This window comes from Poeciliopsis prolifica, unplaced genomic scaffold (genome assembly GCF_027474105.1).
Source record: "Poeciliopsis prolifica strain line A6 unplaced genomic scaffold, Auburn_PproV2 SCAFFOLD019, whole genome shotgun sequence".
Lineage (NCBI taxonomy): Eukaryota > Metazoa > Chordata > Actinopteri > Cyprinodontiformes > Poeciliidae > Poeciliopsis > Poeciliopsis prolifica.
In genome coordinates this window covers 6,022,844-6,045,184 of record NW_026562394.1, presented here as the reverse complement: position 1 = coordinate 6,045,184, position 22,341 = coordinate 6,022,844, and the positions used below count along the sequence as shown (strand labels likewise).

At 37.3% G+C, this 22,341-nt stretch overlaps 1 protein-coding gene across 1 annotated transcript in view; it reads left to right on the top strand.

The window, feature by feature from the left end:
- The window catches only part of pcdh1a (protocadherin 1a), a 119,702-nt gene that overhangs the window by 64,005 nt on the left and 33,356 nt on the right, over positions 1 to 22,341 (top strand). The window contains exon 4 of the mRNA XM_055043662.1: positions 20,442 to 20,661. Coding sequence (XP_054899637.1) covers positions 20,442 to 20,661 — 220 coding nt within the window. The remainder of the gene's footprint in view (positions 1 to 20,441; positions 20,662 to 22,341) is intronic.

The window sequence follows — 22,341 nt, the reverse complement described above, 5'->3', positions numbered from 1 at the left end:
ACCATTGTTTTCTATGAACCACTTATTCAAACATCTATCATGCTGTTTCTTGTTGACAAAAATGGGAAAATATACCATTCAAGCAGCAACTTGTGTATGATTTAATCAGCTGTATTGGAAGAAAGAAAAAGGTATGGCGCTGCTATCTGAGACATTGTGATTTATCAGTTCCTTGTTCAGTGTCTGGCTCAATGCACATGGCACAAATGTTGAACCTACCCTGTTCATTAGCTGTACTTATTTTGTGCTCATTCAGCCATTCACATTCAGGTTTGAGTCAGTGTTAGCAAAGTTATTATGGCACCGGAAAATTGTTTACTTTGTTTTGTTTTGTTTTTCACCTCAATTCACTTTGCCCACCTTAGCTATTGAAATGTTGTCCATGAGGCACACCTTCCGTCTAAAACTTAATCCATGTTTCCCTTGGATTACAAATGTATTTCATTTGACACTTTAATTCACTGCAGAGCTCCAGTTCTGTTGCCAGGCAACTCTGTTAAGGAGCACACAAAGGATCATTATAGATTTCTTGGGTGCAACTGTTAAGTTGTATTAAAAAAAAAAAAAGAAAGAAAGAAAAAGGGAATACTGTAACACACTATCCTGATAAGACTCCTATTTGTAGTGTTTCCCTTTGCTTCGACATACCCTTTGTATGTCATTCAATATACAGATCAGTGGTCAATAATTTATTTGACTAAATAGGCATTCTTGCAGAAACTGCTCCTGCCAGTGCCGGCCTCTTGTATGTTCACCCGCACTATGAAAGAATCAACTTGAGTGCCTCTTCTTATGCGTCGATCAGACATATGTCACTAACAGGAGATGACAGCATGGCCCACAGTACTTAAATGGTTCATGGTGCTTGTTCTCTGATGGGTACAATATGACACGATGAGCCACAAATATGTCAGATATGACTCAAATGAGCTCTGAAAGGATTTGGCAATAGAGTATTCATACTAGATACTTTGCTTGTGGCCCTGTCTAAACCCCACTGCAGAGCTCTCCACCCAAATTTCATCAGCGGATTAATCAAACCTGTCATCAATATCACAAGACATCTGTATCAAGTGTCGTCGAATATTGCCCCACAGAGTTACCAACCCTACACAGTTACAGTCTCACATATCTGCTTACGGTGTCTTGCTTAAGTATGGACATTTTTTTTTAACATTTTCATTCTCCGGCATGGTAAAACCACGTGGATTTTTCAGTGGTAGACCAATACAGGGTAGTGTGTAATTATGCTTTGTTTTAGAGTGTTGCTTTTCAGTGAAAACCAGAAGAGTGAGTGTCTTGTGTTTGGCCCACCTCAGCACAAATACATGTATTGATGCAAACTCTGCATTGTGAAGAAGCAGAAACCCACCCATGTCTGGGATAAAGCTGTGGAAAAGTATAAAGGAGAATTAGGTAAGACAACATTTTTCCAAGTATCCAAAAGTTTAAAAATATCCCAAAGCCTTCCAAGACATAAACGTTCAATTAAACTGACAAGCAGAACTTTGGCCAAAGAATCAGGAAAACAAAACAAAACAAAACATAACAAAACAAAAAAAAACATATAGTAACTCTGGAGGAGTCACACAGATTAACAGCTCAGGTGGAAGTATTTTCCAATGGGGCAACTATCATCAAAGCATTCCACAAATCTTTCTAATTGCCAATTGTCTGACTAGAAGAAAGCTACTTTTAAAAGAAAGCCATAAGAAGTCATCTTCACTTTTTGCCAAGAACAGTTTAGGAGACAAAATAAGAATGAGATGGTGGTGCTTTGGTCATAAGAGAAATAATCTTAATTTTCTGAATCTAACAGTGCACATCACCTTGTAACTAACCACAGCATGACACAATCGTCATGCTGTGAGGATGCTTTCCTTCAGTAGAGATGGGGAAGCTAGAATGGGTTGATGGAACGGTGGCTGAAATGAAAGACAAGACAATCCTGAGAGGAAACTTGTTAGAAGCTAAGAAAGCCTGAACAAAATGGGGGCTTTCGCCTCTTCACCCTAAACCCTAAACACACAACCAGAGCTGAAATAGAATGAATTGGAATACAGAGTCTTTATTTGCTTGACAGGTCAGACAAAAAATTGGATTGAGAATCTGTAGAAAGACTTGGAAACTGTTGTCCATATATGGTACCCATACTATTTGACTGAATGTGAGCTACTTTTCAAAGATGAATGTGATTAAATTCCAGTCTTTAGATAAAGTTCACACCCCTAAAGACTTGTGTCAGGGAAAATGGGAGGAGGGATGAAATGCACTCTGCACAATTTTGAAAACCACACATCCTTTTTGTCCTCAATACTGAACTGCTTGCTGCTGTCTGATATAGAATATCTGCAAAATATGTTGGAGTTAGTGGTTGTAAAATAACAAAATACAAAAGTTGAGCACTTTTACAAAAAACAGTCTGTTTCATTTAACAAAGAATAGACTTTTTATTGATCGTTTTTTTCTATATACACATGGTACTTATAAATGTGATGAGCTTTTGATGTTTGTGCTTTGTGCATGGAAATGGCGCTTGTTAAAACTGTAAAAACTGCTCATATATTTTGTTTCTCCCCTCTAAAGCTGTAAATTATCCTTTGTATGATATCCCCAAGAAGATTGATGGTCAATGTCACAGTGTTGTGGCAAGAACAGGGGAGCACAATAGCAGGATGCAAAGGGAGACGAGATAGAAAGTACCATGTGGCAGTGAGAAATGCAGCGGGATTACATGTGTAGGTCTGGCAAATGGGCAAACCCCCCCTCCCAACAAAAAAAAAAGCCCTTGATACTTCAGTGAGAGTTTGCCTGCTATATGATTATGATGCAGTAGGTGGATTACAGAAATATATTCAGAAAAAAAAAACATGCCAACTGCGAAAGGCCTCGACACAGGGAGAAGCTCTGGCAAACAGAGTAATCTCTCCATCTGATGGTTTTGATATGTTGTTTTTCTGCCTTGTTTCGCCGAGCCTTGGTCCTCTCAATCCCCAGGTCTGCAGAAAGATCAATGTCGAGAACACATTTTTGCTTCAGCACTGACTGAGCGCCGGTTGCCTGGGATGAAAAAGGTCACTATGAATCTAATTAGGCATGATTTTTTTTCAGTTCTTTGATATAATGGCAGCGCATGGAGGCTCCTCATTCAGTCGCTTAGAAAGAGACCCGGCTAAGTGTGAGGAGGCGATGCAGACATGCTGCCCAAATCATCCCGTTCTCAGGAATGCATTGCCAATTGGGACATCTTGGGTGCAAGGGAACAAGTCGAGACAAGCAAGACCATAAGAGATGCTATTAATAGTCCTGCACATGCATGTGCATGCTTAAATAAACAAGTGCACGCCCATTAGATGTTTTAAGTAAGGCTGAAAGCCTTCCCCCTCCTCATCCTGCTTTCTAATCCACCTTTCTTCCAGTTCAAACAATTGAAAGTCCCTGCATGTTTTGCAGTCAGATACAGCAGCAGTGGAGATATTAACTCTGAAGATGGAAAGTTTGAAAGGCAATAAGGTACCCAGCAGGGAGTGGATATTGAGGATTAATTTATCTCATGTCTGACTCTTTATTTTATCCCATCTCCTCCTCTGTTTATCTCTTCCCTCTGGCATTATCAACACCCGATATGTCTTCCAGAGAGACATTTTGGAAGATGTGAACTTTACAGTGAAGCCTATTATAAGAAATTGAGAAGTGTGAAATATGCACAAGACGTTGCAGACAATCTACAGTTTACAGTAAGAGTGTACTTAAAGAAGTATCAAGTCGGTTGTGGACATAAACTCTGGTGTAATTCAGCTTACTGTCAAGAATACACTGACGGATACTATACTAGTCCACAGACAGCTATTAAGGTGCGGTGACGATGCAACTTCAGCTCTGGGCTTAAAAACAGTAAATATCGATTGGTTGCTCAGAACTTGAAGCAATTGCTTGCAAGGTTATACAAACAGAAAATGTATCATGGAGTGTGGGTTTCAGTCATAATCCATGTCAGACAAGGCTGTGATTTGTTCAATAGCCTCTGAGTCAAAGATATTTGAGTTGGTGGCAAGCCTTCAAAGAAGCCCAAATGAACCGTTTGTAGTAACTTGCTCTCGACGCAATCGGAATGCTGGAAAATGGTGACCGCTGGTTCAGCTCCCTTTCCTTTTTTTCCCCTTTTACAATAGTTCCTTTGTATTCTGCTTTAATTACATTTTGTTTAGCAGCACAGCACTTGAAATTAGATCCCCACATTGCTTTAGGGATGTTTCTTCAAGTTAGAAATAAGACCACATTTGAGCATTGGTGGGCTATGGACCATAATGCATATATATATATATATATATATATATATATATATATATATATATATATATATATATATATATATATATATATATATAATTTTTTTACTTTCAAGATTTTTTTGTACCTTTGCTCACTTAAACTTACAAAAGTATTTACCGCCACTGAATTTTGACATGTAACAACAACAAATCTAACATTTTCTTAAAATTTTATGTAGTAAACAAACACAAAATAGGACATAATTATGAAATGGAAAGGCATCCATAATTTTCTTCCTTATTCTTTTCGTTAAGAAAATTAAAAAAAATGCACTGCATCTCTTTATAGAAGCACTTTGGTTGTCTTGTTGCAAAACAGTAAGAGACAAAGAAATTGTAGCATAATAGAGGTTTTATTAACCTTTCAATTAATAAAATTGTTGTCGAACTTTGCAGTCTAATTTTCACTACACTATGTAGTGTGGTGTAAATCCTTACTTGAGACCCAATACCTGTGAACTCAAATATTTTTTTTAAATATTATTTGTGTTGACTGTATTTATTTTTATTTTTTTCCATTTGCAATTTTGTCCATGTGTGAACAAAGCTATTGCTTTCCAAAGTTCCAAAGGAACTTTCTCACTTTCTCTTCTCAGAAAGAGAGAAGAGAAATCTTACAATTGAATTACATTCAATTGTAACATTAGAAAGTTAATGACTAAGAAGAAAATATAAACAGTGTCACAGAAAGCAAAAGCTTTGGGTAAATCTTCAGACCAGCACAGCTTTAGCCATGCTAAAAAAAGTCAGAAGATGTAACACTAAAATTACTCACCTTCATACCAAGTGCTCACAATTATAGTTTACACTTTTTCTCCAGTCACATGTTGATAGCAAGTGGATAGCACTTTTGCAAGAAAGAGGAGAAATATTGTGCCTTCTTGATGTTTCAAGATCTCTTGCTGATCTTGTCAAACCTTTAGTATAAAATGTGCATTCTTTAACCTGCGGTGTATTGATGTAAGTCTAATTAGGATAAATTGTAGACTACATTCAGTGTTGAAATCAGGCACATAACATGCAGGCAGAACACTTCGGCAGTGGAAGACTGAGTGTTTCCGTCGAACTTCACAGAACAGCCAAGTGATTTTCTTGTTTCGGAGGTGCAGAGTCACACAGTGCAAATATATGTCTCCAAAAATATCCTGCTGAGGTGAGATGTTGTCAGGCTTAAAGCTGAAGCCAAATTTCTTTATAAATTAGAATCAACGTCAGTTTTGCTGTGTGCGCAGTGCTGTGATTCCATACTTATTAGGATGGGAAACAATGACTCTCACTGTATTTTTACACAAATCATTGCCACTATGTTTGTAGTGTTTCAATTTTGCTGGGGCTTTTATATAAAGGCACATAATCTGTGTTATGTATAATGTCTTTGCAAATGAAGGAAAGCAATTATCGCTTTGTATGTGGAAGCTTAGATTACTCGAATAAGAATAAAGTTTAGATTCATTTCTTTAAATAGTAGAGGTTTCTAAATATTTGCCTCATTCTCATAGCCTTCCATGCTTCTCATTAACTGTGTACCCAGTGGGCCCTCTTCCACAGTACTATGTAGCTAGATTAATTCCCATCAGTTCTCTTCTAAATGCACCTGTTCTCATGGTCTCCAGAGATTTTGTTAAGGTACAAATGTTCCTCTACATCATTGTGCAAAGTCTGCTCATCAAAAAGCTACACATTGCAAAAATCAAATAACATCCCTAACTTGTGTGGTACTTTATATTGTAAACAATAAATGACAAAGATGAAGGAAATGACTGTTTTGGGAACACCGGTTTCAACACTATCTTCGCTTCAGTGCAGTAATATTTTACCAGAGCTGTATTTTGGGATATCAGATATCTAATAGTGCCTTCAAGCTTATTCACCCTTTACGCTCCTCTCATATTTTCTTCAGCATGTCCTCCAGACAAACCTATTAGCTTACTTTGTTCTGCCTGTGTTTTGGACATGGACTAATTTGCAAAATCTCTAATAATGCTTTTCTTGCAACCTCCTCAACCCCTAAAAATTGCCTGCTGCCCTTTTTAGCTAATTAACATTAGCATATGTACTCCACATGGTTTAAGACAATAGAAGTGTCAGTAGGAAGGCATCACCCCATAAGCCTTAAACCAATCAGAATTTTAATCCTACGGCCTTTCCAATTAAGTTTCACCACTGATCCTTTCTCTTGCTTGATCCCTCGCCTCCAAATCTCCCCTGACTACAATGAATATGACATTTCTGTTTCTCCATCTTGTCATCCTGTTTCAGAAATGTAATTTACAATACATCCTGCATTTGTTAGCGCCACTTCAAAGATGCATAAAAAGCCCAAACATTTAATTGAATAAATGTATTCCTCCTCAAAATCCTTCTCACTATGTATAAATTGATCTTTTCCAGCCTTGGAAATCTGGACAGATTTAGGTCACTGTAGTTTTTATTTCTGAATATATGAAGATCAACAGACACCTTACTTAAACTTGCTTGTTTTAATAAGATGTCCCATTGAAAGAGATATTGACCTTTGCCACACCTCTGCAAAAGGTGTGGCAAACTTTAATTAGGACTTTAATTAGGACTGCTAATTAAAATTATAAAACAATGAAAATAAACAGCATCATACTAATTTTATAGTGGCTTTAAGGCAGCTTTTTTCTTCCTCCTGTTTCATTACTTTTGCACAAAAATTTCTTTTTTTTATTGCTCTAAGATGTAAAATTATATATATATATATATATATATATATATATATATATATATATATATATATATATATATATATATATATATATATATATATATATATATATATATATATATAAATATTATATTTAAGGTACACTAATCTTTGACTAAAAAAAATGTTTTAATCAGTAAGTAGTTTCCCTTGGGTATATAACATGATAGTCATTTCTTTTAGCGACTCGCCATCAGGCTAAACAAGAACACATATTCATTCTGCCAAAATGTGTGTGTGGAGGATGTTTACGGAAGTACAAACCAATATTCTATGTTCTATAACAGCTGCACCAAAGGGTGAAACCTTGGTCATTAAGTTTAGATAACATGTATTTACATGCCAGCAGGCTGTGCAAGAGTGACATCGTTCCTGAACTTGCATCGTGACATAGGGAGATGTTACTTGAAAAATAAAAATAAAAAATGAAATAATGGAATCTATCCATAAACCTAAATAAATCATGGCTTGGTCTTTCAACATCATTTGAAGCATGCTGAAATCAGCATAGGTACTCTTGAACACAGGCAGAATCCTATAGACAAACTTGAGTTGTGCAAAGTATTGGCAGGAGACCTAATAATTGGCCAAATGGGGATTTTGTTTAGAATAATTATTTCTCAACATGGCCAAGTTTCCCCCATTGAATAAAGAAATAAAATTAGACATAGTTTTTTTTTTAACGATGGCAGTTTTTTATGTATTTCATAATATATAAACCATTTCTCTGCATTTGCATAGTTATTTATTTTATTTTTATTTTCTACTACAATCTTCCTAAATATTTAAACATACTTCTATATTAAAAAAAAGTTTACATGTTCCTGCAGAACATTTTTAACACACTCCAAGCAAAGTCTCTTTAAGGCCTGCTCAGATGGTCAAGTGATGGTCACAAAGTGCAGCTTGGAAAAGAGAGGTTATTTCTTTTGTGTGCAGCATGCTAGAAGGGGTTACTATATAAACATTATGCAAATGTGTCACAATGTGTTCTAAGTATCAGGTTAACAGATGACAAATGTGGACTGCCCACGAGGTGATTCAGCCAATTGAAGAGCAGCCTCCTGTGGGAGAGATTAATACCCTTGTATGGGTACTTTGGGCGTGGTAACTGCACTGAGCTTTTCATGTGCACACAAGCTGCATACCACTCCGGAAGAGTCGAGAAGGAAAAGATCCAAAAAACAACAATAAAAAAAAAACAAAACATTGCCTCTTTTAAAACAGTGCAGAATGTCTCCACATGTGGCTTGTGTGACATTTACCAATTTGTTCTCCATAGATATGGCTCTGCTGCACCCTTCCTCCTCTTGTCAGAACAAATGACTGCACCACCAGTGCAGTGTTGGCGTGCCCCAAAATTACCAAACAGGAGCAGGATGGGAGGGAGGGCATAATTCTTCACACAAGTTTCTGCCAGTATGAGTTGTGCAGAGGAGATTACTTTAAGCACTATAATTTGATTTCAGCATCATGTGATGGAAGAATTTTACGCCTTCATTAGACACTAAAGGAATCAGATCTGGCTCAAACCAGGTCAGTGAAGGTGGGAGGTTTATGTGCGGCAGGGCCGACCCAATATTGTATGAGACCCTAAGAAGAAATTCAAAAGGGGGCGGGGGGTTCCACCTAAGTCGATTATTATACACCTGGGAGAGACTGAGAGGAGGAATACAGGTTAATGTTTTGTCACGACCAAGAATATCAAGAGCCTGCTGGTGAACCATTGGTTTTGTTAGATTTTAGATAAAACCCAAAACTTTCTTTCACATTGTTCCTAGGGTTTAACATCCTCTTAAAAAGGTGACTGAGAAACTGTAAGTTACCTGAATCTGTGGAACATAATAGAGTTGTGCTGCCACTAGAACAGGCTTTACTGGATATTGCTGGTCAGCTGGCTGAGAAGGGAGTTGTTACACTTTTCCCACACTTATAACAGTTGGATAACCATAAAGTGGAAACTAAAGTTTTGATTATAGTACTGATTATAGTACTTTTAGATTAGAATTATTGATTTTCAAAAGTAAACATTGACATTTGCAGTCTTCGTTTTCAGATTTTTGCTAGCCAGAAGTTCTCTCCTACTTCTGTTCTTTATGTGAACCCAATGAATTAGATTCAACATCACACCCCCGTCATATATATATATATATATATATATATATATATATATATATATATATATATATATATATATATATATATATATATATATAGGCTATATATTTTTTAAATTACCTAATGTTTGAATTCTTATTGAACGTTTTGTCCAACTATTGGGAAACTGTAGTATATTTGCTCAGGGTTATTATATAGTCAGGCACTTACACTGGAGTTAGCCAGCAAGCAAGCACAGGGAATACAGAGCAATTACTTGTTGATCTGCTTACAAACAGTTCAGGTAAGCATGAAATATTACCCCAGCTCTGACAAGAATAAAAAAATAAAAAAAAACGTAGAAGAAATTATTAAATTATTACTAAAGTACGATTGCAGCGACAAAAAAAGACTGAACCTTTTCTTTTGATATGTTATTGTAAACCTGTCCTGTGTAGATTCCACTGCTCTGGGGCCTCCAACTAGGCCTTCAGGGGCCTTCCCCCTCCAAACAGTCATACAGTTTGCATACACCTCAGGCTGGCTCTGATGTGAGAAAGCCAATGGCAGCGGGATGGAATCATTGCCGGAGAATGCCCCAAAGCTGACAGCAGCACAGCTACCGGAATCATTTTTACACACCAACTTGGAAGTGCATTCTGTGGTGAGAAGTGTTCTTGTAATAGGGAGAAAGAAAAAAAAAAAGAGACATCCATAACTCATCTTGGGACAGAGAGGCTGACGGAGAGCTTTTTGTTGAAGAAGGCTGATGCATTCACCCCAACACCCCCACATCCTGTCTTGCGGAATTGCGTGAACAGTCAGATTTGTCATTAGATGTGGCAGGTATGTTCACACTCGGTAGGTCCTGCTGCAGTAATACTTGGTTTCACTGTGACAACATTATGGTATTTCAAGGCCAGCGCTCCCATTGTAATGAAATTCTCCGGGTTAAAAGAAAAGAAAAAAAAATTAAAAAAAGAGAGAGAATGCTCCTGAACAGGCACAGTCGCTGAAGAATGCAAATCCAGTCTTGCCTATCAAGACCATTAAGGTCTGTGTGATTGTTTTTTAATGCATTCACTCCAGCCCCCCAACCCTCCTCCCCCAACCTCTCCCCATCTCCTTTCTCTCTCCATTTACTGTGTACGAACAAAAGGACTTCTCGTCTTTATCCAGCCCCCCTCAATCCACCTCACTCCTCCATTCTCCTTCTCTTGTCTGATCACTTCATCCTCCACCACAACCCTTGCTGAGTCCTCTGCAACCCCCCTCCCCCCCATCCAGCCCTCCACCCCACCTCACGCTTATGTTCCTCCCCCTCCTCCCCCCTATCCAGTGTGTCCCCTAGTTTTCTGGTAGCTGTGTCTCTTTGATAATCCAAGACTCTTTGAAGACTCCAATTCCACGCTGCTTGCCTCGGAGCTATTGCACCTACAAAAACAACCGTGTGTATGCGTCTGTGTGCGTGTGCACACACGCACACATGCACATGTGTGTTAAAAAAAAGAGAAAGAGCAGTAGATGAGATGAGAATGGAGGACATAATGGTGATATGGGAAATAAAAACAGTTCCATGTGAATTTCCTTTGCAACTGCTTTAGTCTTTATGGTTTTATGCTTGCTGCGTACACTGAGAGGTGCACTTCTTCATTGTCATATTTGTTGGTGCAGCTCATTTTTTTCTTCTGCCTTCAGAGGCAGCAGCTCATTGATTCCCACATACACGCCAAAATGTCAGCGCCAGGATGTACCCGCAAAGACTGGAACTAAAAGGACATACTGACTCGTGCTCTAATTTGAAATTACAAATATAAAAAAATAACTAAATACATGAAAAAATCCCTTTTTAAATTTAAGCAATGTTTTTCTCTACTTCCTCCACTAGCTAAACCCAATTAAAATAATTGTTTGCAAAAATGTTTCTTCTTTGTTTTGCCTCTTTCTCTTACCTTTCCTTCAGACTATCCCCTCCACGATTATGTCTCCCACATCTTTATTGTCTTAGTCCCAATTTGTAGGGCCTCTCTCCTCCGTCTCAGTCTTCAGTGCCGCCCCTCCCCCTTCTATTTTTTTTTGTCTCTGTCATTCCGCCTCTCTTTGGCAGAGGAGCTTGGCATTGGGATTTAGAAGAAATTGAATTGAATTATGAAGGAATTTCTCTGCAGCACGATTGGCATCATTTCCTCCACACAATGGAACATCATTCTCATATCTTTCAGTGTGAGGGAATGAAAATAGGCCGTGCACCATTCTTTCTCTCATCCTTTTAAATTGAATTTTTCATATCACAGGGGCACTGAGACATCAGCCGTTTCCTTTAACATGGGCAGAAAACCCATTTCATAATATCAGAGAGAGGCACACACAACTGTGATTCAATGGAAAGGAGTCTGGCTTTCAGCACCGGTGCACATACGATATACCTAACTCACTATTGATAAACAGGGCCACATGAGTTACCCGCAGTTGGAAAGTTGATGTTTCGGCAAGGAGGCTGTGCAGTAGAGAGAAATAGTCAAGGGGCCTCTCAGTTTAGGTTGTTGTCCTGTGACCCAACTATTAGATGGTAAACTTTCATAACAACTTCCAGATTCATAACAAGACTTAGTGGATCTCGAGAAAAGTTTTATGTAAAGAAGACAAGTATTATGTTATCTTATTTTGGAGTCAAGGTTTGGCTGTCAAATCAAAGAACCAGGGACTAACTGCCAACCATATTTGGAGTAGCATCATGCTGAGAATGAGTTTCTGTTTTTACATAGTAAAAGTTTGATGAAAGAATGAAGATCACCGCCAAATATGTTAATGTCACCTGAAATAAGCTTCTAGAGGGTTGGAAGGTGGGCAAAATTGGTGTTTCAAAAGAACACAATTTAAAAAAATCTGAAATGTTTATTATTATTATTATTATTATTATTATTATTATTATTATTATTATTATTATTATTATTATTATTATTATTATTATTATTTAAAAACAAAGCAAGCTACCCTTATGACCCTGGTATGACCTACTCTCTATTACCCAAAGCCAGAGTTCAATCAAATATTAGCATAGGAATACATATTTATTTGTGTCCAAATAAATAATTTAAACCTTTTTTGAAGGAGGGGAAATTGACAATAAATTCACACCTTTTATTTACTTTCTGTTTCATTAAAAATAGTTTTGTTTTAGTGTGAGGCCACTACAATAAAACATTTAAAAACTGCATAATTAAAAGACCCTGATTAGCATGGCACTCACAAGTAAGTTTAAATCACCGAATCAGCCACCCATTGGTCCTTATTTTATGGTTTTCCTATTAAAGAAAAACATAGTTTATTTCTAAGCTGTAAATTTATTATTTTTTTTATTATTATTTCTTAGATTAAGCCAACTGAGTGATAATTGTTGGAGGTATATATTTTTTATTTATCAGTTATCTAAAATGCAGACATGTTTGTTGCGCTTTTACAAGTGTAAATCCTTATATTCAGTTCACTTCATTGGCAATGGTGGAGGAACTTGAGCAACACCTCAGTGTAATAAAAAATTTAACTGCAAACATTTGTCAACACTTCACCTGTGAAGACTACAACATTTCTCACTGGACATAAAAGAGAACAGCAACTTTTACTCAACGTTACGCCGCTGCCAATTCATTTTCAGGAAACGCACGATTTATTTATTTATTTTTTCCCAATACGGTGTTGCAATATAGAGCAGTAAACTGAAATTTATTTAGATTTATGTATTGGATGCATCCTTTTTTATTATTTTACACCAGTTTAGCATATCTTTTTATGCAAAATATGGATTACTAGACTGATTAAAAGGATTATTTATATGTTTTAATTAAAGATTATACAAATGTGTTTTGGGGCGCAGTAGGAATAGTATAAATGGAAATGCAATCAGAGTTGTATCAAGTTTTCAGTCAGACAATTTAGATTAAAATTCATTGGTTAATATAATGTATTAAGCTTGGAATCTCAAGTTAGACACTAGAGAACACAACAGTAATATCAGTAATAGTAGTATTATTATTATTCATAGTAATAATAATAATAATAACACCTTACACCCGACATGGCGTTTTTTTGTCCAAAAGTACACAAAATCAAGCAGTTTTGTATTCTAGAGCCATGCAGTACATTTGTAATCAGCAAGACTTGGCCGGGTGACAGGGCACCCGATGGCAGAGAGGTCTCAGATTCCTCCATGGCAGTCTGAATGAAGGGGGGGAAACTCGATGCAACATGATAGCGCGGCAGTAGTGGAGACCTGCTATCCCAGCAGGAATCGGTACTGCAAATCAGCAGTTGTAAAAGAGATGCTGGTCACCAAGATGTTATCCTGGCTGCTTACGCAAAGGGTTTGGCCCTCATATTCCTTGCTGGGATGGTTTAAATCTTTTGGACCAGATACCGGCCTCGAATGTCTCTAGGTAAATTAAGTACTGGTGCCTTGGAATAAATCAGAATATCATTAAAAAGTTAATTTATTTCTGTAATTTGATTCAAAAAATGAGACCTATAAATTACACAGATTCATTACTTACAGGGTGATATATTTCAAGAATGTATTTCTTTCAGTTTTGATTATCATTGCTTATAGCTAATTAACACACGCCTGCAAGTGCTAGCTTTGTTCAAAAAATGTTATTTAATATGATAAGCACATATGATGGCACCAACAATTGTGACATTGCCTATTGCTAAGTAGACATTAATTGCTGTTTCCCAGCGTATTCATGGAAAGTTGATGAGAGAGTGTTTCAAGAGTTACCATGAGAGGATGCATGGCGGACAGGGAGTACATGTATGGCAGTCCTTTGTTTCACAACAGTTCCAGAACCAGAGACGTCAACAAAAACTAACCAGTGTTGAAGAAGAAAAGAGCTGTAATTGAGTGGTTCAATCATAGTTTCAGATTGAGATAATTTCTTAAAATTTCATTCGAAAATCAGGTTAACAGAGTCTGGATGAAGAAGGAACACAAATCAAGTTGCTTGTGGTCCAGTGTGTAGTATCCAATACTCAGAGGAAGTCTTATGTAATTTTGTAAGCAACATTATCAGAGTTCTAAACAAAAATAAACCCCTGAACTACACCAATCTGACTATCATGACTGTATTTAGCATGTAATTTACAAATTGTGCAATATAGCAATATGCATCTATCCATCAATATATTGTCTATACCCGCATATCCTTTCTGAATTATGAGACACCCTTCAATTATCTTTAAATGTATTAAAATGTGCCTGATTGTTTTCTAGCTTTTAAGTCTGAAGACCATTTTGAGAGCTCAGTTTCAACTTAGGCTTTAATGCACTTTAAATTTGAAATTATATGATGCAAATATTCCTACCCAACTTTTACATCACATGCATCATAACTTGCAATCATGCACTTGATTTTATTTTACTCCTTATCAGATTTAATTTCAGGCCAGATTATGGCACCATTGTGTTGTCTGCTCTCGACTTTGTATCAGATATCCTTTATCTGATACGTCAAAATATATTGTGGGAACACACACTTAGAAGTGGTTGGAAGGCATGATCATGAAGGATATCGGGACAATTACGGCAGCAGTTTTAGTGAGCAACGGCAGGTGTGGAAACTGAGTTGGAAAATTACACAAAGGTGGAGTAGAAAAAAGAAAATGTTGGGGATTCAAACAAAGACCAGAGATAAAAGCTGAACTGCATGAGTTTTTTTTTTCCCTCTCTCTCTTTTTCTCTCTCTCTCTGTCTCTCTTTCTCACTAAAGCCAGAAATGAGCAAACAAAATCCAAAACTTCATGTCACACTTTGCAGGAAAGTTTCTGGTGATAACAAGCAAATGCTTCTGTGGAGCTTGCCAGTTGTATAAAAGTTCTCAGAGAATTTCAATCCTTTCTCCTGCTGTCTTGCCAGAGTGAGGCGGATTCTCCTTTGTCTCTGCCAATTCTTCAGTTGCTGTAGTTATAAGCACGGTTCATGTGTGACAGCCACTGTTTTAGATTAACTAGTAAAGTACAACAGAGAGGGAGAGGGAGGAGCCTGGTACAGGTCATTTGTAGATTATAATATTAAAACCATACAACAAAACATATGGTTATACAAATATGCAATATAAATGTTAACGGCACAAAAACTGAAAACGAGACATTTTAAAATGTTAAAATAATAAAAAATGTCACACCCTCATGTTTATCCCTACATAAAATTACTAAAATTGCACATGACATATCTCATTCGGTACACACAATTAGATCTTAGTGAATTTTTGGGGTAACACTTTATTTGAATGGGTGTGCATAAGACTAACATGATTCTGTCATAAACTTAAACATGAAGGATTTGGTAAATAATGACACTTAGAATGCAAAGTTGTAATAAGAGTCTCATTAAAAGTCCATTAAAATTGCCAACTTGCATTATTCTGTTAATAATAACTTCTTTTAAAAGTTCATTAAAAACATCATTATCTACCGAATGACACTTCATGACAGTCATAAACATTCATTAAGACGCCTTCATGTTTATGACAGGTGTTATGTCATATTTAAGGCAGTATTATGCCAGTCTTATGCACAACCCTTCAAATTAAGTGTTACAGATTTTTGTTATGTCAACTTTAGAGATTTATGTTGGCGTGCTTCTCACTGTTGAAGAATGATTGAACACCGTGGCAAGATTAAAAGAGGCCTTCAGAAGGAAGACTGTAGCAGCCTTTGAGTGTGGTCAGATATTGAAAGAGGGCTTCAAGAATTCAAAATTTGCCATTCTACTGTACGATCAAGAGTCTACAAAATAAATAAGACTCAGGTCTGCTAATGAGTGAGCAGCCATTCTTAAATGAGAGCTGGCAAGCTTTTTTGTTTGAGTTTACAAACTGTCTGTTTGCTTCACGAAGTCTTGAAGCAATGTTTAAAAATTAGGCAATAAACCATGTTTTCCAGACACTAATGAAAAGTATTTTGGGTTCTACAGTTTTTTTTTTAAAGGTTTTAGCTGCACTGGTGACCTTTGTTCATTTGTAGCTACACAAATGGAAGGGCAGAGAGAGACAACATGCAGTGATTGGTCCAGCGCTGGGAATTGGACCTTGATCTAAGCCTCTGCATACGGTGCGCATGCTCCACCACTGGGCCTAGCGGCAGCGTTCTTGACCAAAACTTGTAAATACAAGAAGAGAAAATTATGTCAATTTGTACATTTCCAGACCAAATAGCTTTCTTAGTCACTTTCAATTATTTTTTTTCATTTTATTTTATTTTTTTACTTGACCACAGTGTTCTGCATATGGTAATGTAATAAAGGCATAAAAACATTGTTATCTAATTGGCAGCTTCTGTTTCTAACTGAATATCAATAGGCTTGAAATTACCCTGTGGCATTGCAGTATGGATAATACTTTTGGCAGTCTTACGAAAAAAAAAAAACAAAAGAAAAAAATCTGGGCTCTAGGTAGGCAGTGGATTTTTGCTTTTTATTACAGCATTAAAATGTGTCTTGTTCCTCTTGCAAAGACACAATCCGGCTGTATCTTTCCATCTGCTTTGGGATTGCTTTATTACAAACGAGGTCATTTTAGCTCAATCTAAATGGGGTTATGAATTCAGATGTCACAGTTAATGTCCCTTCTCCCATTCTCAGCGCCACAGCTTCCTGCTCCTACAACAATGCCCAAACAACCCCGCTCTCCCTGCCTGCAGTCTCCCAGAATCTAATCCGTCTGCCTGTCCCCTCCAGCCACAGCGATGTCCGTGTCTGCCTGACCAACTCCCGCAATCCCGCTCAGCCTCCTCTTTCCGTCCTTCCGTCTTGCTGCATCCCTGCAGCCCCCCAAGGCCTGGCAAAAGATTTTTTTTCTTTTGCACCGACTTAAATGAGAATCTATTTAACATCTATCCAGCTTTAGTTAGTTACCATATCATGTTGACTCTTTGGAGTGATGCCTTAAGGAGAAGTTTAAGCTTCAATCCATATTTGAGCAGCTAAATATCACCTACAATTCATATATCTATGGGAGCGTCCAATCATTGTAAGAATGGCATAAGTAATTTATCAGTTGGAGCCACATTAGTCGCCTTCAGAAGCAGGACTCATTTTCATCTGATGTGCTGCTGCTTATTGTTTACTGCTGCATATTCCTGTTTAGTTTGGAATTATTTAAAATAGTCCATAAAAGTCATGTACTTTTTAGGTATTAAAGTGTATTCTTGAGAATGAAGCAGAGTTATTAAGCACATATTTGTACAGAAGTTGCTGTACCAATGACAGAACATGTTTTAAACCAAAGAAAGCAAGCTACAATCTCCCAATGCCCTATTTTCTCTTTTTTGAGAACCTAACATGCAGATATGCTGGTAAAAAATATGTAGCACAATATAAACAGAGCTGTAAACAGCTCTGTTTCACTTTTTTGCGTTGTGTTCAGCACCTTGCAAAATTATTCAACCCCTTCCATTCTACCAATTTATAATCACAAACTTTAATGTGCGTAAACCAGATTTTTTTCCAGACATCAGCACAAAGCACAGTGCATAATCATGCGGTGGAGAAATAATTTTATGATGAAAAACATGAAAATGTGGCATATGTACCGTATATGCATTCTACTCCCTGTACTTGAACTCATCTACATAAACTTCAGTGGAACCAATTGCCTTCAACAGCTGTACGTAGCGTTCATGTTTGTAACTGGAAGTGCATAAATCCAACTTTCGTGTGAATGTATCAGAGGTTTGTTATAGAACATTAGTAAACAAACAGTAAGATCACGGATCAAGGTTGTAGATTTCAACCAGAGTTATGTTATGAAACAATAATCCAACCTTTGAACATCTTACAGCGTAGGATGAAATGCATCATTCAAAAAATTATTATTGTGTACAACTGTGAAACTATCAAAACTTGACAGCCCACATATAGCAACTTGACAGGCAATGAGATCATTAAACAAATGTCTGAAGCTGCAAAGGTCTTCAACTCAGATGGGGGGATCTGATAAAAGGAGAGCTTTGTACTTTATGGAAGTCTGGTAGCATCATGATGTTGAGGATTAGGGCAATCCTGGAAGTGAATCTCATACGGGCTGCTGAAGACTTGAACCTGTGATGTTGATTCACCTTTCAACAGTACAATACGAGGAATACAATAAGAATTGGAATAGTTTAAATCAACCCTTACTGATACCATTCAAGCAAATCAAAATGCAAATCTGAGCCAAGACTCGAAGAGAGATCTTCTCCATTTTGTCTGTATTCTGGCAAGGAAAATTATAAATGCTCCCAGGCCCTTCACATGCTGTGTACATATTTAAAAACTAGCATCTTTTTTCTTTCCATTTCGCAATCATGTACTACTCTGTGTTGGCAGCTTGCGTAAAATCCTATGAAAATAGATTGAGGTTTGTGGTTGCGAGCGGACGAAACAAAAGTATGAAGAAGTTCAATACTTTTGCAAGGCACTGTAATGTTGCCGTTGAATGAAAAATGCTAGATTTTCAACCAAGTAGCGTGTGCAGTTTATTGACTGGACTCTGTGGTAGCACCTCTGTTAGAAAAGGAGGGGTGAAGGCAGATAAAATTGCTCACTGCTCCACTACTTTAATAATCATTATTTCACTACAGATGCATTGTTTGCGTGTAAAAAGAAAGATGATGGGAAGACGCACGAGCTTCTGGAAACATTGCAAGGCTACTGATGGCATTAGTGCGTTGATGGCTCTTACCTGAGCTTTAAAAACATTTCTTTTCTCTACTGTTTGCTCGAAAAGTGGTGAAATGGTAAAAAGTGCAGGCCGTTCGTATTGATCGGAGCTGACTAGTAGAGCCCAGGCAGGCCTGTTCTGCTGTATCAGTGCTTTCCTGACTTTTACGAGAGGTGCTCATGTGTGGGTGTGGAGCGGGCAGGGGAGTGGCCAGCAAGCAAGACTACACGCGCCCTGCAAGGAGTCATCTTTCTGTTGTGGATCGGTGGTAAGTAGCCATTAGTAAACCGATCTTTGGATGAGGAAATTTAATGGTCTCCTAACTGTATTTACAAGCCATTCAATTTGATAAAGGGTGTGATCTCCAATGATTCATCACGCGCCGCTCCGCTCCTCTTCAAGCAATCGCATTCTTGAATTCATCTTTTTATTTTGTTTGTTCATTTCACTGTTTTAATCTTTAATTAAACCTTATCGGCATAAAACAACAAAAGAGCCCCTAATAACGCGTTCTAACGTTTGCATAATCATGCCTGTCCCAAACTGTTTTCTCTGTACTCTTCTGAGGTTCTTTTTTGTTATACTTATTTAGAGCCTCTTGGGAATTGCGTGAAATTGTGAAACTATTGTTTGGGCTTTTTATTTTTATTTTGCTGGTTTAAACATCAAACGGCGTGGAAGAAGAAATGGAGGGGGATTGGGAAGGGGAATATTAAAATGTGTTGTGAGGAAGAAGCTTACTGGGGCTACTGATTAGTGCACCAATCACTGTCATCAGAATTCATTTGGTGGCGACAGATTTAGAGAATGAATCCTCTAACTGACTAATGATGATAATAACAGCTATGAAAATATGTTTGACGCTATCAGTTTCTGCCATCCCCTCACACCCCAACGATGTTTGTCTTTTAATGTTTGCATTCAGGTTCATACATATGAATAGGTATTGTCTCTGTAGGTAAACAGCTGATATGTACAAGCTTTATTCATGACACTCCAACCATTTGCATAATGGTTTTATGTACACAAAACATAGACAGGATTTCAAAATTAAAGTGGTCAAATATATTTTTTTAAAATATGGGTTCTGTTTTCAAGTGGGTTGTATTAATTTATACTTTACTTTTCAGATAATAACCAGTTTTGAACCTTCTTGATATTAGCACAGATAATATTTAATATGTTTCAGTATTTTCCCCCTATTTACACAAGTCTTTTGAGTTGGTGTGGAGTTTTGTGATAGTTTATTCGTTTCTGCTGCTGCCAATTTGCACATTCTTATTACAGAAATAAATATCCTCATCCTCTTCACATATTTATACCTTATGTAAAATTTAGAATAATAATAGTGCAAAAGTCTTTTTAATATTTGATAGTGCTTTAATATTTGATACTATTTTCTAACTTTTGGTGAAGGAATATTATAGAGAGAGGTTTTCAGTGATGATAAATGGAGCGATTTCAGGTATAACATTTGTCACTGGGGAGCGATCCACTGCAGAGACAACAAAACTAGAAAATGTAGTCAGAAGCCGTGTTTGCTTATGTTGAAGAAAAAAAAAAGAAAAACATCTGTTGCTTTGTGTTTTGCAGCATCCCCATCGTCGCGTGACCTTTTCCACCACCAACCCCGTGCAAGACCTGCAGGACGCCTCGCAGCACAGCTACTATGACAGCGGCTTAGAGGAGTCGGAGACCCCCAGCAGCAAGTCCTCATCTGGTCCTCGCATCGGACCCCTGACCCTGCCCGAGGACCACTATGAGAGGACCACCCCAGATGGCAGCATTGGAGAAACAGAACACCCAGAAAACGGTAGCGTGCTGAACTTCGTGTTTTGTGTTTTTCTAATTTTTGCACAATCTTATGCTTCAGTGTGTTCTAGTGGGATTTAAATTCATTGGGTCATGCAAAGTAGAGCATAAATGTAAAGTGAAAGAAAATTATTTTCAAGATTCCAAGCCATTTATAATGCCAAAACCTCTTAGTTTTTCACTCTCAAAGTAATTACAAAATAATTTTTTTTAGAATAGTGCTGAGTTAAAGTCACAGTTAACAAACATCTTCTGTTGATAAAATGTTGAAATTAGAAGTGCTTTGTTCAACTTAGGTTTAAACTTTTGTCATTTTAAAGTGTTTAGTTCCATTGTTCTGCTGGTAGCTTAACTTACATCCCAGTCTCGGATCTTTTGCAGGTTCCATCATGTCTTTTGTTTTGTTTTTTGTTTTTTTTCTCTTACCACCTATCCAATGTCTGCTGGGCTTCTTTTGCTTTCTATTGGATAAAAGCATACCAAAACCATAAATCTGCCTTCTCTGTGTTTCGCTGAATGGTGTGAAGTTATAGTTTGTCTCGCTGCACAGTCACAGCAAAAATGTCTGGTCTCATATAACCAGGCATTGTGACTCAAACACAGCTGTAAAAACTCACATTAGCAAATCTAAGGACAATATTCAATCAACCATAACAAGAACAACCTTACAAAAAATGGAATTCAGGAAACTTGTCGATTTGAACATCATTGTTGGGTCAAAAGACCTTTTCGAAGCTGAAACCCAGAGGATAACAATCAGGGCTATGAAGAAATGGCAGTCTCTATCAACAGATGCTTCTGAACCATGCTAAACATTGGTTGGCCAGATAAAATCAACAACAGTGACCTTTGGAAATAGACAAACCAGCTGTCTGTGTAGGGAGATTTGGAGGGAGACATAGGCTGTGGAATTGCAATATTCCTTTCCATCCCACTCATAAAATCACTAAACAAGCTGTGACTTGGAGCCTCACAGAAAGGGGGAAGATAGGATTCCCTCAAAATAGCTGGCAATAGGATTTGGATGCAGCTCATGCAGGTGAATGGCCACTTGGAACGTTTGCAGTTGTCATACTAAAAAAAAGAAGTAAATTCAATCCAATCATTCAAACAAATTCCAAATCAGCTACAAATTGATCGAATCTGTCAAACAATGCATTCAACTTTTAACGATTTTCTAAGGAAACCCAGAAGATTGAATTAACTCCCTAACTTGTAGCAATCATTCATGCTAAAAGCAATGATATATTTTATATTTTACAAAAAATATTAAAACAGTTACTGACAATAGTAGCTCCTTTTGTGACTTCATCTAGAAGAGAAACAAAACAAAGCATATAGGCTCTGAAGCAGTTTTCAAGTTTGTAGGACAAAAGCAAGAACAAAGAGTCAGCCATAAGAAAAGCCAATTGCTATGACTTGGAGAGGGACACGATGCACACCTCACAGACTAATACTGGGAGCTTGATAACTAAAAGATCTGCATCCTATTCTAGCTTTAAGATCTCTAGAAACCACCAGTAAACCTGCAGTCTGACAGCAAGGTGCTCTGATAGGAACAAATGAAACAATAACATCCCAGACATATGGAGCTTGATTATTATTAAAGGATCTATTCTGAATTTAAGAGGGAGCCAGTGAAGAAATAAAAGAGGACGAACATGATCGCTCTCTTGAAGTT